The following is a 15,432-nucleotide window of genomic DNA, read 5'->3' on the forward strand; positions in this document are numbered from 1 at the left end:
AATAGTTTGCCAAGTCTTAGTAAATAGTCATGTGTATCGTACGAATAAGTAGACAAGTCATACCAGAATGACCTCATATCCTTGGGAGTTTTACACTAATGTGTTTGAAAAACACTCATGATCTAGTATATGTGGTGTCCATGGAGATATTTGACAGAATCTACCGTAATACCGACCTGCACGAAAGAAGTTTCACTCAGGTTAGCTGTCGTTCATTGGGAGAGATCATTTGCTATATGCCAGATGTATTGTCTTTGGGCCCATCATGTCCCACATTTGAAGAATGCTTCAATTAATGTAACGAATTTGTAGCTGGCACACAACTTGGAGAGCTCATGCACTGAGTGCAGTCAAACACTCCAAACACTCCGAGAGTCAGTGTTTTGATTCATGTTTGGATTCACAGACCTGTACACTCTGTCGATAGCACCAGCTGGTGTCACTAGTGTGCCTTCAGAAAGTCATTTCAGCATCCTGCCCCGCAGGCTGCTCATGGATAAGTAAATTCTCCAGGCGTGAACTGATGACCGAACTTGCTGCAAAGTGTCAAATGCAAGGATGTGCGGAAAATCATGACAACAAAGAAGACATTCTGTAACTCTGTGAATGGTGATGCTCGTGGGAGCATTGCAGGTAGAGAGATCAGATCTACTTCTAAAGTATGTGATTGTTCCTACGAACACAGAGCACTACCCAGTGCATGAGGAAGGATGAGTAAGTAATAGGTCTGCCATCAGGAGGTTGGTCGGTTTCCCTCGGAAGCTGTGCTCTCCTTTGGTCTCTGCTGGTAACAGGTTGGGCATTCGGCAGAGGTTTTAGCAAAATCAGGCACAATGTGGGAGGGCCTTATTATTTCAATATTTATAACTTCCATCCTTACTGCCCTGGATCATTTTACAGGTGCCCATTTAATAAGTTCCAGGATGTCCGAGGAAAGAGGCTGACTGACATCCACAGGATAGGTCACTTTGTCCACCCAATTATTGATAAATACATCAAAAGTTGAAGACTCTTGGTGCGAAATGTATAGCAGGAACATAGCAGGAAGTTTTAGCCAAAGTTGTGCTACTGTAACTGTGAAAATACCAAATGTAATTATCACTAAATCACTACTAAATTCAAAAAGCTGATTTTGCCCCTCCAGCTCTGCCCGTCCACCTTCTCCAGCTCATTCTTTGCCCTGGAAGGTTGACCTGTGGAGACAAACTTGCCCTGTGGCCTCCACTTCCTGATTTGGGGGCAGGAAAGCAGAGGAATGAGATGCGAGTTGGGGTAATGGGCCCAGGCCCCCTCTTGAGAGCAGGACTGGCCGTGCTCCAGGCAGGGGTGACTGCCCTAAGCTCTCTTTCCTCAGTCTCTTGCCTCATCAGTGAAGTCTTCTGGTGGAAAGCTTTCGGTTTCTGTTCTCGATTTGCTGCAATGGCCAAAGATTTGGGATTTATGTGTCAAACCTTTAAACTTTCTCTCAACTTATAAAATTAGTATTTCCAGAATTATATTACTCTTTTTAGATTGGCCTTGAGGGAACTTTTTAGAGTTATAGGAAAGTTCCAAAACTGGATTTGGGTGGTGCTTGCACACATCTGTTTATTTGCTACAAATCAGCTAATTGTGTGCTTACAATGAGTGAATTTTATGGTGTATAAAGTAGACTTCACTAAAGCTGAGAGAAAAAAAAAAACCCTGAAATTTCTGGTCTGTCTCATGAATATTGGGCATTCTCTTCAAATACGAGAAAAGGTAATTGAAAAATATGGTTTCTTTCCCATTTCCCCCGCCCTCCCAATTTTTTTTTTTTGTATGTAGGATGTCTTTAGAATGCCAAAAATTGCCAGTTTTTTTTTCAAATTATATTATCAAATTATTAGCATGATTTGTAATCAATGTTGTTTTAGGATCAGGAAATTTAACTGTTAGGTAATTGCAAGCGATTATATTAAATCAAATATCATTATATTAGGAAGTGTAATTGAAAATTCACGTATTTTGGCTACATCAAAAGACACCTGTGTACTATATAACTCAACTCTAAAAGGAGAATAATTTCCATTTCTCTGACTTTATGGGTTAACCAGGAAACATTTTTTAAAGAACTACATGTGATATTAAATTCAATATGTGGTGGACAGTTGAGAAATCATGTGTTATCTAGGTCATGAGAAAAAAAATTTTTTAAAAAAGAAAACATTTCCTCTGAGGTTTTCACCAGTAGATGAAACTCTGCACCCTTGTTTGTATTGTGAGTGGACAATTTGAGGACTAGTTCTGATTAACAGCAGACATTATTTTTCTTACTATATATCATACTTAAAAAAAACAAAACGTACACGTATACACACCTATATTCACCCAAGTTGAAGATGCAAGATGAAGAAAGATACATGACATTGAATTTACAATTGAAAAAAAGGAGTTCTAGCCAAACATCCCAACTTAAATTTAAAGGTATGGAATTCAGTTTTTTTTTAAATTGGTGTAAGTTAATATGAGTATGGATTTAATATGGGTTAATATTAATATGAATATGAATGTGGACAGTAATTTCCAGTATTCTGTTCTTTACTGTTCTTGGACTGTTTTATTTTTTGTTGCTTTTCTCTGTCTCTGTCTTGTCTTTCTGTCTCTCTGTCTCTCTCACGTTTATCAAGGCGAGGGCTAACAATTATTTGCTTATTTTACTTTATTTTATTGTTTAATGATTTTATTTATTTATTTGATGGAGAGAGAGAGAGCACAAGCAGGGGGAGCATCAGGCAGAAGGAGAGGGAGAGGAAGGCTCCCCGCTGAGCGGGGAGTCCAAATTGGGGCTCGATCCCAGGATCCTGGGATCATGACCTGAGATGAAGGCAGATGCATAACCGACTGAGCCACCCAGGCGCCCCCAATTATTTGCCTTTAAAGTAACATTTTGTGTCATATAATTTCCTAAGGACATTCGCAGGAAAAATACATAATCAGTTAAAATTAATAAAGTTAAAATGAATATTTAGTGCCAGTCATCAACCTCCTTATCATTCATAAAAATGGCATCTTTAGTACTAGTTTTTAATTCAGCGTGTCAAAACCTTTAAAATATGTTTTTCACCAGGTGGAAAATTTTGTTTTGGAAAATAGAGATACTAACCTGAAAGACCACAACATGTAATGGCTCTTCTGTGCAAACTTTTTTTCACACTCAGTGTGTAGATGCCACTCTGAAACCAAAATGTGTTTTGGCCAGGAAAGGAGCTCAGGAGGTTACAAATAATAAATGTGCAAGTTCTAGCTATTTAAGTGGCGTAACTAACATCCATCCCTTACCAATGTATCCTTTGTTAACAATAAAGTTTGCTAATATTTACTAAAGCTGGTGGTATGACATACATTTAAATCTAATTGACCATTTTAGCCGTCATTATACACAGGGCTTTTCCTTAACTTATATATTTGTATTTTTTTTCTCATGTCTTGGTGCTAATGAAAATAAAAAATTACATTTTTTGCCACTATCTAAATCTTCAGAATCACTATAGAAATAGAATTATTAATAATATAGTTACTTAAAGTAGATTGAAATATCTTTGCAGGGTTTTTTTGACCTTAGGATATATTCCATTAGGCAGCACAAATTACATTTTAAAATTGCTTGAGGGGCGCGTGGGTGGCTCAGTCGGTTAAGCGTCCACCTTCAGCTCAGGTCACTATTTCAGGGTCCTGGGATCAAGCCCCCCCCCCCCCCGCCCCAAGTCAAGCTCCCTTCTCAGCAGGGTGGCTGCTTCTCCCTCTCACTCTGCGTCTTCCCACCTGCTTATGCATGTGCATGCTCTCTCTCTCTCAAATAGATAAATAAAATCTTTTAAAAAAAATTAAAAATAATAAAATAAAATTGCTTGAAATACTTCTGTATGAGTCAGGGCCTTTGACTTCATATTCCATTTTATTTTTAGGGATCACTTTTTTTTTTTCCATTTTGACTTACTTAGTATGTGTAAGTATACATACTCTGCAATCATAATTATATGTCATGCCAATTATATAATTAGAATCACTTTATAATTATTTAAAACATTGATATATATTTTCAAAGTCAAACCTATATACCAAGGTACTTCCAAAGATCTCCACTCCCAAAGATCCAGCTTCTGTCTTGTTGCTTTTGCCCTGCTCTCTCCCTCCCACACACTTTAATCCTTGAATAAAACAGCCTAATATTTCTCTATTAAGTGGATGTACCATAGTTCATTCAACGAGTTCCATTCCTGGACACTTAAGATGTTTGCTTTCTTTTTCTGTTATATCCCTGTTATAAATAGCATTGCAATGCCTTGCACGTATGTCTTTTCATATATTGCCAATGTGTCACTGGGATGTATTCCTAGAAGAGAGGTTGCTGGATGCTTATATAATTTTGCTAGTTTCCCCCCCAAAATCCCTCCACAGGATTGTACCATTCTATGCCACAATGAACATGAGTGCAAACTTCTTTTTGAAATACTGATTTCAATTCTTCTGGATATAGCCAGAAATGCGATTGCTGGATCATATGGTAGCCCTATTTTTAATTGTTTGAGGGACTGCCATACTGTCTTCCATAGTGACTGCACCATCTTACATTTTCACAACAGTGTGCAAGGGTTCAAAGTTCTCCGCACCTTCACCAAGACCTGTTATCTCTTTTTGATTGTAGCCGTTCTGACAGGCGTGAAGTGATAGCTCATTATGGTTTTCTTTGCATTTCCTGGATGATTAGAGATGTTGAACAACTTTTCACATACTTGGCCATTGGTAGGTCTTCTTTGGAAATCTGTTCAGATCCTCTGCCCATTTTTAAATAAGATTTTTTTTTCTAATTGAATTGTGTGAGTTGTATGAGTTCCTTACATATTTTGGAAGTTGACCATTTATCAGATAGTTATATAATTTTCAAATATTTTCTCCCTCTAGTCTGTTCTTTTTTCTCATTCCTTGAGGTTTAAATTTAGATGGTTTATTTGAGATCTTTCTTTTAATATAAATGTAGTTATCTATGGCTATAAAGTTCTCTCTTAGAAGTGTTTTTGCTGCAACCCATAAGTTTTATGTTGTATTTTCATGTTTCTTTGTTTCAAGATTTTTTTAAAATTTCCATTTTGGTTTCTTCTTTGATTTGTTAGCTGTTCAGGAGTGTGTTGCTTTATTTGACATATTTGTAAATTCTCCAGTTATCCTTCTGTCTTGATTTGTAGTTTCATACTATTGTCATTGGAAAAAAAATCTTTGGGATGACTTCAGTCTTCTTAAATTTGCCATGACCTTGTTTTGTAACCTATCTTATGATCTATCCTGGAGAATGTTCTGTGTGCATTTGAGAAGAATGTGTATTCTGCTGTTGTTGGATGGAATGTTCTGTGTATGTCAGGTCCATTTGGTCTGAAGTAATAGTTCAAGTCCCAGATTTTTTTTTTTAAGATTTTATTTATTTATTTGACACAGAGAGAGAGAGCACAAGCAGGGGGAGCAGCAGACAGAGGGAGCTGGATGCGGGGCTCGATCCTAGGACCCTGGGATCGTGACCTGAGCCGAAGGCAGGCGCTTAACCTACTGAGCCACCCAGGTGCCCCTCAAGTCCCAGATTTTTGTAGTGATTATTTGGGTGATCTGTGCATTGTTTAATATGAGATATTGAAGTCCCCTGTTCTTTCACCATCTGTTAATATTTGTTTAATGTATTTAGCTCCTTTGATGTTGGGTGCATATAGATTTATGATTATTATATCCTCTTGATAAATTGACCCCTTTATCATTACATAATAACCTTTGTCTCTTGTTACAGTTTTTGACTTAACCTCTACATTGTCTTATATACGTCTAGCTACTTCTGCTCTCTTTTTAGTTTCCATTTACATGGAGTATCTTTTCTATCTCTTCTCTTTGAGCCCACCTGTATCCTTAAAGAGGATTGAGTCTCTTGTATGCAGCATCTTGTTGTGTCCTGTTTTGTCTTTTTAATCTGTCCAGCCACTCCATGTATTTTTAAAGATTTTTAAAGAGTATTGAATCCATTTAGAATTAGAATAATTCTTCATATGAGAAGACTTACTAATGCCATCTTATTACCTGTTATTCGGCTGTTTTGTAATTCCCTTATTCCTTTCTCCTCTTCCTGCCTTCCTTTGTGAATTGACTTTTCATAGTGATATGCTTCTATTCCTTTTTCTTTTATTTCGTACATCTGCTGTAGGCTTTGTTTTGTGGTTACCGTGAGGCTTATATAAAACATCTTATAGCTATAATAGTGTATTTTACACTGATAACAACTTAACTTCAATTGCATACAAAAACTCTACCTTTTTAATGCCTGCCTTTTATATTTTGATGTCACAATTTGCCTCTTTTTATATTGTGTATTCATTAGCAAAGTATTGTATCTATAGTTACTTTTTTTTTTAAAGATTTTATTTATTTGACAGAGAGAGAGACAGCCAACAAGAGAGGGAACACAAGCAGGGGGAGTAGGAGAGGAAGAAGCAGGCTCATAGCGGAGGAGCCTGATGTGGGGCTCGATCCCATAACACCGGGATCACGCCCTGAGCCGAAGGCAGATGCTTAACCGCTGTGCCACCCAGGTGCCCCTATAGTTACTTTTAAGAATATTTTCTTTTAACCTTTATACTAGAGCTAATTTTTCCCCAAACTTTTGTGGAAAACTTCCAGCATTTTTCAGTTAACTTAATCAGACAAAAAAGCTGTTGTGCGTATTGAACAAGTATCCATCAATTCCTGCTTTATTTTCTAGCATAAAGTTGTTGAATTTAATCGATTGCACTTTTTCCATCTATTGGGATGATGATACATTCCTCTCTAGCTTTATTAATAAGATAAAATTAATTTCTGACTATTGAACAACCCTTGTATTCCTAGAATAAACCCACCATGGTCAAGGTATGTTTTGGCTACGAATAGTATATTTAAGATTTTTGTATGGACACTTAGGAGTGACTGATTGTAGGGCTTTTTGTTTTTAAATTATTTTTATTTTTATTTCCTGCTGTTAAAAGACTTGTGGGGCGCCTGGGTGGCACAGCGGTTAAGTGTCTGCCTTCGGCTCAGGGCGTGGTCCCAGCGTTCTGGGATCGAGCCCCACGTCAGGCTCTTCCGCTACGAGCCTGCTTCTTCCTCTCCCACTCCCCTTGCTTGTGTTCCCTCTCTTGCTGGCTGTCTCTATCTCTGTCAAATAAATAAATAAAATCTTAAAAAAAAAAAAAGACTTGTAAGTTAAATTCTGTACAGGAGAGTTCTCTACAGCTTCTCTATAGGAGAAAACACAGGGTAATGAAAATGTTATTTCCTCCAAAATTGTAAGCCTTCATATGCCTCAAATTCGTACTGTGAAGCTCAATTCATGATACTTAGGAGAGATAATTGAGTCTGAATTGAATTTGAAAAGGCTTCCACACCCTTTCTCCTAATGTTTTCTGATAATCATGTGTTTGATTTTTTTAAATGAATGGCATTTTTTTACATGTGCTGAATACTCTGAATGTATTGATTATAAATTTTATTATATCAAAATATTAGAAAATAATCCGAGAAATGCAGGGTATCCATTAATTGAATTATAATAAATCTTATTTTATGATCTTTGTCAATATTATAAGATAAAAACTGTGTACTATTTCTCTGACATACTGATTTATATGGTTTATTATGCCTTTTCTTGACAGAGCTTAGCATCTTCAAAAGCACGTGTGTGTTTTTTTTATTCCCACAGGTTTAAAGCGTATTTGGAACACAAATTTCAGTATTAATAACTCAATTTATTGACTGACCTCTAAGGATAATCATAGTTATGGAGAGTGGCTCCTTATTATTGTGATGCATTTATAAAAATAATCATTGATGACATAAACTATTATGGAAAATATAGATGTTTATTTATTCAGTATAAACTAATTACTTGTACAATTCCACACCCTAATGTCCACCAACCTAAAACCTTTTTAATGACATTGAGAAAAATAGCAACATATATACTTGAGGCCCTGGGTGAGACTATTTACTTTCTGTATTATGATATCAGTTTGCTCATTAATAGCCATCACTGAATGCACATCTTATCTCTAATGTAGGCATATGAAAAATAAGTCATCACTCTTAAAGAGTTTGCCATCTAATGAGAAGCTGAAACATCATTATTACATTGGTTAGAAAAGATTTTAGGATTTTTTTAGGTTAAAATAGAAGGCATAAGGAGTCATATTTAGTTCTTATTTGTATTACATCCTTAGTAAGTGAAGTAGATTGAATGACTTGTGAATATTACATTAAAGCAAATTATTAATTAGTGTATATTTGTGTGGATATATATGTGTGCATCTGTAAGTGCACATGAGCATGTCTGTGTGCATTCACATGCATGCTTGGGGAATTATTAGGTGTATATATTAAAATTATTTATCTCACTAGTCGTTTATGTCAAATATTAGCAATTTCTTAAGATTCAATATAACAGGCATCATAGCTCTCCACATGCAGTGTTACCATTGCTAAATAAAATACGTATGTATTTTTCTATTTATTTAGGTTTTAAGCTTTCAATTGCCTTGTACCCTTTAAAATTCAAACCCAATATTATATGCAATCTTATTATTACAGTTGCTTTCACTTCTTGGAAATGTACTTTTCTGAGCTAATTCCTGTGATTAATTTCTCAGATTGTTCTGTGATGTTGCACTGGTATAAAATCTTATTGGGGATATCTGGAACAGTAAATGGTATACTCGTTTTGACTTTGATCTCCCTGTCTTTATTGGGTAAGTTAAAAGATCTTAAATAAAAGTATGGAAAATGGGGGCGCCTGGGTGGCACAGCAGTTAAGCGTCTGCCTTCGGCTCAGGGCGTGATCCCAGAACGCTGGGATCGAGCCCCACATCAGGCTCCTCTGCTATGAGCCTGCTTCTTCCTCTCCCACTCCCCCTGCTTGGGTTCTCTCTCTCGCTGGCTGTCTCTATCTCTGTCGAATAAATAAATAAAATTAAAAAAATATATATGGAAAATGTTGCTATTTTCTTACGACTCTTTTCATATTCATTCATTCATTTGTTCATTTTTTGTTAACAAAGTCTTAATAAGAAGCTACTATGTATATTATACTCCATATAGTCAAATCAGGTAAGTATCTTGTTCTCAGATGGCATACAAGCTAAAAGGAAGAAAGTGTGTGTGTGTGTGTGTGTGTGTGTGTGTGTGTGTGTGTGTGTGTGATGTGTATTGGGAAACCACATTTTTGGATTTCTTAGAAACCTGTGCACAAATAGAATTCCATGATTTTTCTTGGAAATTTTTACATGTTGTATTAAAGATTGTATTTAGTTTATACTATATACTACTATACCCCAAGCATTACTACAGATTTCTGACATCAAAAAAAGCCCTCAAAACCAAAAAACCAAAAGATGAATAATCCTGGTGAGAAATCTCTAATGAAAGAAATAGATTTTAAATAAGTAATTATGGTAGAACGAGCTAAGCACAGTGTCATAGGTTTCAGCAAAGCATGACACTAAGAAAGCATGGAAAGGGCATGTATACTCCTTAGAGCAAGAATTTTGCTTTTTTTACCATTGTGTCACCAGTTCGTAGCTCAATGCCTGGCACAGAATCATTCCTCGACAAATAAGTATTCTATACGTGAATTAATTATGTAATATTTGAAATTATTTTTAATTAAGTAAACATGAAAATAAGAAAGACATTTCTAGTTATTCCTTCAGTTGTTTCTTATTCCAACCTCATTCCAAAGAATTTGCATCTGAAACACTGCACAGGGAGAAGATATTTACCTAACATTAAAATAATTCTGTTTTTAAGTTTCTCAGGGAATATTGCTAAAATGCCAAGAAGCAAAGAATTCAAATATCACCCAACATGATGATATTGGAAATCTGAAAATGAGCAGTGGCACAAGAGGAAATATAAGTAATAAAGACACAAGCCACTGTGGTTCAAAAGCTACAGACCATACAGGTATCCCTCAAGACTTTGGCCTATAATGGTTTTAATTCTTTTGGCTTTCTACGTTTGAAAAATCCTGTTTAACAGCTACGCAGATTACATTAACAAATAAAGATTTGATATCAATCTACTTTTCATTCAAAACTTCATACATATATATAGTTTATGACTCTTTTTGCAGTGGGAAGATAGTATCAGTGGAAAGAACATAAAAAAGAGGCTCTTTCCTTCAGGAATTTAAAACCAAATTGAAACACATAAATATGGAAAGTTAATTGTGGTTATAAGGCAGTATGTAAATAACTATTTTTTGTCTCCTATTTATTCTGTTTTGAAATACAAAATGAATTAAAGTAATTATACATAATGAATGATTCATTGTGATGTTATGCTTATAACTTCCAATTATACAAAATTTTGGAAAACTGTCCCTTCTACTTCCAATTTTGTTTTAGTTTAAAGTGCTTAATTTTTTGGGCCTTCAACATTTGTTTTATAGTATATGTGAGAAATGTGCAGATTAATTTATTTTATAACTATTTATCAAAAGATTTTCTCTAGGGACACCTGGATGGCTCAGTTAGCTAGGCATCGAACTTTTTCTTTCAGTTCAGGTCATAATCTTGAGGTCCTGGGATCAAGCCCCAAGTAGGGTTCTGTACTCAGCGGGGGGTCTGCTGTAGTTTCTCTCTCTCCATCTCTCTTTGCTCCCCCCCCAACTCTAAATAAATAAATAAATAAATAAATAAATAAATAAATGATTTTCTCTAACCCACTAGTTTGTGGTGTTCTCTTTATCGCATATCAAAATGTCATATATACTATGGTTTACTTACTGATACTCTTTTCTTTTGGATTATCTATCCGTTTTACATGTACAAGTCCCAAACTAATTGAAATACTGTAATTTTAACAGATATTTTAGACAACGAGTAGCTAATCCATCATTATGTTGGGTATTATAATGGAAATTTTACAGACCTAAGATAGGTAAACATGGAATCATAAAGACACTATTAAACTTTCATTAAAGTCAGTCTAAATACTGTATATCAAGCTGTAAGATATTAATTTCCTATTACCTTTTCCTTCTTTTTTAATTGAGGAAATATCCACAAACATCAAGTTAATCATTTAAAATAAAACAATTTAATGGCATTAGGATATTTGAATGTGCAATGACTATAGCTACTTAGCTCAAAAACATTTTCATCACCCAAAAAGAAATCCTATTCCCAGGAAGCAATTCCCCATTCCCTCTCCCCCACCCTTTAGCAACCACTAATCTGCTTTCTGTCTCTGTGGATTTACCTATTTTGGACTTTCATATAATGGAATCATACAATATTCACTTTTTGTGTCTTGCCTCTGTCACTTAGCAGAATGTTTTCAAGGTTCATCCATGTTGTGTCGTATATCAGCATCTTATGACTGAATAATATTCCTCTGTTTGTATAAATCCACAATTCATTTAAGATGGCAATACTAGTCAAAGTGATCTGCAGATTCAAAGAAATTCCTATCAAAATTCCAATGATCTTTTTCTGTGGAAATGGACAAGGTGATCTTAAAATTCATGTGAACTTTAAAAAATCCTGAATAGCAAACACAATCTTGAAAAAGAAGAATAAATTTTGAAGATTGACATTTTCCAATGTTGAAACATAATGGGATGGGGAGAATGGATAATGGCTGCTTAATGTTTATAGGGTTTAATTTTGGGGTGATAAAAATATTTTGTAATTAGATAGTAGTTATGTTTGCACACTGTGGGTGTAATAAAATCCATGGCATTTGCACTTTAAAGTGATTGAAATGGTGAATTTATGTCACATGAATTTTACTTCAATAAAGAAAGGAGATTTTAACGGCCATTAAGTTTGGAAAGTTATACTGACTTGAACTCATATTTATTCATACAATTCACTTTCTCTTATTATTATGTCGAAGTCTCAGATATTTTTTTTAATAATAGTATTTTTTTTATTATGTTTGTTAGTCACCATACAGTACATCCCTGGTTTTTGATGTAAAGTTCGATGATTCATTAGTTGCGTGTAACACCCAGTGCACCATGCAATACGTGCCCTCCTTACTACCCATCACCAGCCTGTCCCATTCCCCCACCCCCTCCCCTCTGAAGCCCTCAGTTTGTTTCCCAGAGTCCATAATCTCTCATGCTTCATTCCCCCTTCTGATTACCCCCCCTTTCTTTATCCCTTTCTTCTCCTACTGATCTTCCTACTTCTTATGTTCCATAAATGAGTGAAACCATGTGATAATTGTCTTTCTCTGCTTGACTTATTTCACTTAGCATTATCTCCTCCAGTGCCGTCCATGTTGCAGCAAATGTTGAGAAATCGTTCTTTTTGATAGCTGAGTAATATTCCATTTTATATATGGACCACATCCTCTTAATCCAGTCTTCTGTTGAAGGGCATCTTGGCTCCTTGCATGATTTAGCTATTGTGGACAATGCTGCTATGAACATTGGGGGTGCATATGGCCCTTCTCTTCACTACATCTGTATCTTTGGGGTAAATTTCCAATTGAAGACCTTAGTATAATTTAATTTAAGAAAATTAAAAAACTTGAACTTGTAATTATATAGAAACTGAAAAAGTATTATTCTCAATATTATTTAGATTTATGCACATAAAAAAGGAGAGAAGTCTTAAAGCTTTATATGAGTAAATTCTAAGAGAATGGTATAAATAATATTTAATCTTACAAGTAATGTTAATGTAATTTATAGCTTAAATGGTTCATCTTATTTTAGTAATTACATTAGATCTGGACAAGAAAAAGAAATCCCCTTTTGTCTAAGTTTTGCTTCATCTTACTAAATTAATTTCTTAATTTCCATGAATAATCATTTGTAATTTAGACATCTTGTAAATCTGAACACTTTGTTGTGAGTGATTTTATAGTACAGCTCCACTCTCGAAGTATTCAATTTTCAGAGATACACGTGTAACTTAATTTTCTTTGTTTCCTCCATTTCCCTATAGGGTTGTGCCCATCGGAATGGCTCAAATATCAAAAAAAGTGTTATTGGTTCTCTAATGAGATGAAAAGTTGGAGTGACAGTTATGGATATTGTTTGGGAAGAAAATCTCATCTACCAATCATTCAGGACCAATCTGAAATGGTAAATGGTTTAGTGTCAGGGTTATGGCATCAGTCTCTGTGCAGTGTAAAATAGTTTTCCTCAAGACAATTATCATATGATTTCACTCATATGTGGAATTTAAGAAACAGAGATTATAGGGGAAGGGTGGGAAAAATGAAAAAAGATGAAATCAGGGACAGAGACAAACCATAAGAGACTCTTAACTATAGGAAACAAACTGAGGGTAACTAGAGGTGTGGTGGGTGGGAGGATGGGGTAACCAGGTGATGGGCATTAATGAGCACTGGGTGTTATATGAAAGTGACTAATCACTAAACTCTACCTTTGAAACTAATACATTATATGTTAATTACTTGAATTAAAAAAATATACAAAATGAAAAAAATGGCTTCCCTCAAGGGCACCTGAGTGGCTCAGGCAGTTAAGCTTCCAACTCTTGATTTCAGCTCAGGTCATGATCTCAGGGTTGTGATCTCAGGGTCCTGACATCAAACCCCCTATCAGCTCTGCACTCAGCACAGAGTGTGCTTGGGATTCCCTCTCTCCTTCCCCCTCTGCCCCTCCCCTCACTCACACACTCTTTCTTTCTCTCTCAGTCTCCCTTAAATAAATAAATAAATACAATGTTTTTTTTAAAAAAATGGCTTTTCTCAAATTTCTTCCCACTCTTCCATTAAAATATCATTTATCTTGATTACTGAGTTTTTGACACCTCCTAAATTTTGTGCTCAATCCAGTGCCTCACTTGACTCATGCTAGTCCTGGGCTGAATACTTGTATTCAATTTGCAAGCGATATATATGTATGTGTATATATGTAATGAATATATAGTGTATATAAATAAGTACGAATTGATTAGTATAAGAATGTTCATGTAGAATGCTAATCGTCCAATAAAATTCTAAATCTTAATTAGTATGTCTACATTATTAAAATATTCTGTTCACTTAGTTGCTTGTTACTCACTTTTTAGGCTTTTATACAGAAAAACCTAAAACAAACAAACTACGTGTGGATTGGGCTTAACTTTACATCCCTGAAGAGGACATGGACCTGGGTGGATGGTTCTCCATTAGATTCAAAGACGTGAGTCTTTCCAAAAACGCTGTCTGATTTACTGTCTATTGTAGAACTTATCTTCATAAAGTACCTCGAAGTCCACCAAAACCAACTCTGAAATAATTTTCGATACTTAGGAATTTAAAAGGATGAAAATCGATTTAATGTTCACTGGAGTGCTCATGGATATTTTGGTTTTGTTTTCAAAGCAAAAAGATTTGAAAACAGTAATCATAGAGCATTTATTGTTTAAAGACTACACCATATAGAACAATGGAAAGAAGACTAGAACAGGGATATGGACACATATTTACTCTTAGCTCTGTCTTTTCTAACAGACTCTCTGGGGTCTCTGTGCCAATCACAGAGAGTAAGTTTAAGTTACACACATACTGTAACTTTTAGTGAATCAAAGGATTTAAAAATGCCCTGAAATCTGAGCAGCCTTTTAATTAAGAGAGGGTATTAGCTGAAAATACCAATGGATGTCTTCAGCAACAATGATTAACAATGTATTTATGCCTTCCTCTACAGATTTTTCATAAAAGGACCAGCTAAAGAAAATAGCTGTGCTGCCACCAAGGAAAACAAAATTTATTCTGAAACCTGCAGCAGTGTTTTCAAATGGATTTGCCAATCAATCAACCAATAATCAATGATCAAAATTTTTTCCAACTAGGTTCTAATATTAATCTTAAGGAGTAAGAATTTAAAACGACAATTAAAAAAATAGAACTGCAATTAAACAGCAAAATGTCTTCTCCATTTTCCCTCCACCATCTGCATTGGTCCTAACCTTAGAGTACACCATATAAACAATCTAAAATATGCCCTTTCTGTGTTTTATGTGGCAATATAATCCAGTGTGAGTCCATGCATTCATACTCAGGATTTTTATTCATTTTCATTTTAAACAAATGTGATCAGATTGTATCTGCTTTTCTGTATTGTGCTTGTTTAATTTGTAACAATATCCTATGCAAATTTCATATAATTCTGAGTTGCGTTATAGTGTGGATTTATATACTTTTTTACTGCTTTGTTGATGAACATTAGCTTTATTCTCAAGTTTTTTCTACTGTAAATGACACTGCAATAAACATTCTGAATATCTTTTTAAAAAGTAGTACCTTTTATTTCTTTGATACAAACCTTAAAACTGGATTTATGACTCAAAAGCATTAAATATGTTGTTTGCTTTAGATTTTATACAACGTTAATCTAACTTTAGAAACTAGCATGAATTTATAAGATTACAGGTGCAGAGC

General features: G+C 35.0%; 1 protein-coding gene across 1 annotated transcript; it reads left to right on the top strand.

Moving 5' to 3' along the window:
• The first annotated feature begins 706 nt into the window (after nt 1-706).
• Nucleotides 707-15,287, top strand: LOC113257907 (killer cell lectin-like receptor subfamily F member 1). Its single transcript, XM_026502473.4, has 6 exons — nt 707-2,445; nt 8,673-8,771; nt 9,829-9,984; nt 12,984-13,123; nt 14,079-14,191; nt 14,699-15,287. The coding sequence occupies exons 1-6, from the start codon at nt 2,361-2,363 to the stop codon at nt 14,814-14,816; spliced, it is 711 nt and encodes a 236-aa protein (XP_026358258.1). The 5' UTR covers nt 707-2,360; the 3' UTR covers nt 14,817-15,287.
• Nucleotides 15,288-15,432: the final 145 nt, after the last annotated feature.

Source organism: Ursus arctos, unplaced genomic scaffold, assembly GCF_023065955.2.
Source record: "Ursus arctos isolate Adak ecotype North America unplaced genomic scaffold, UrsArc2.0 scaffold_26, whole genome shotgun sequence".
NCBI classification, from domain to species: Eukaryota; Metazoa; Chordata; class Mammalia; order Carnivora; family Ursidae; genus Ursus; species Ursus arctos.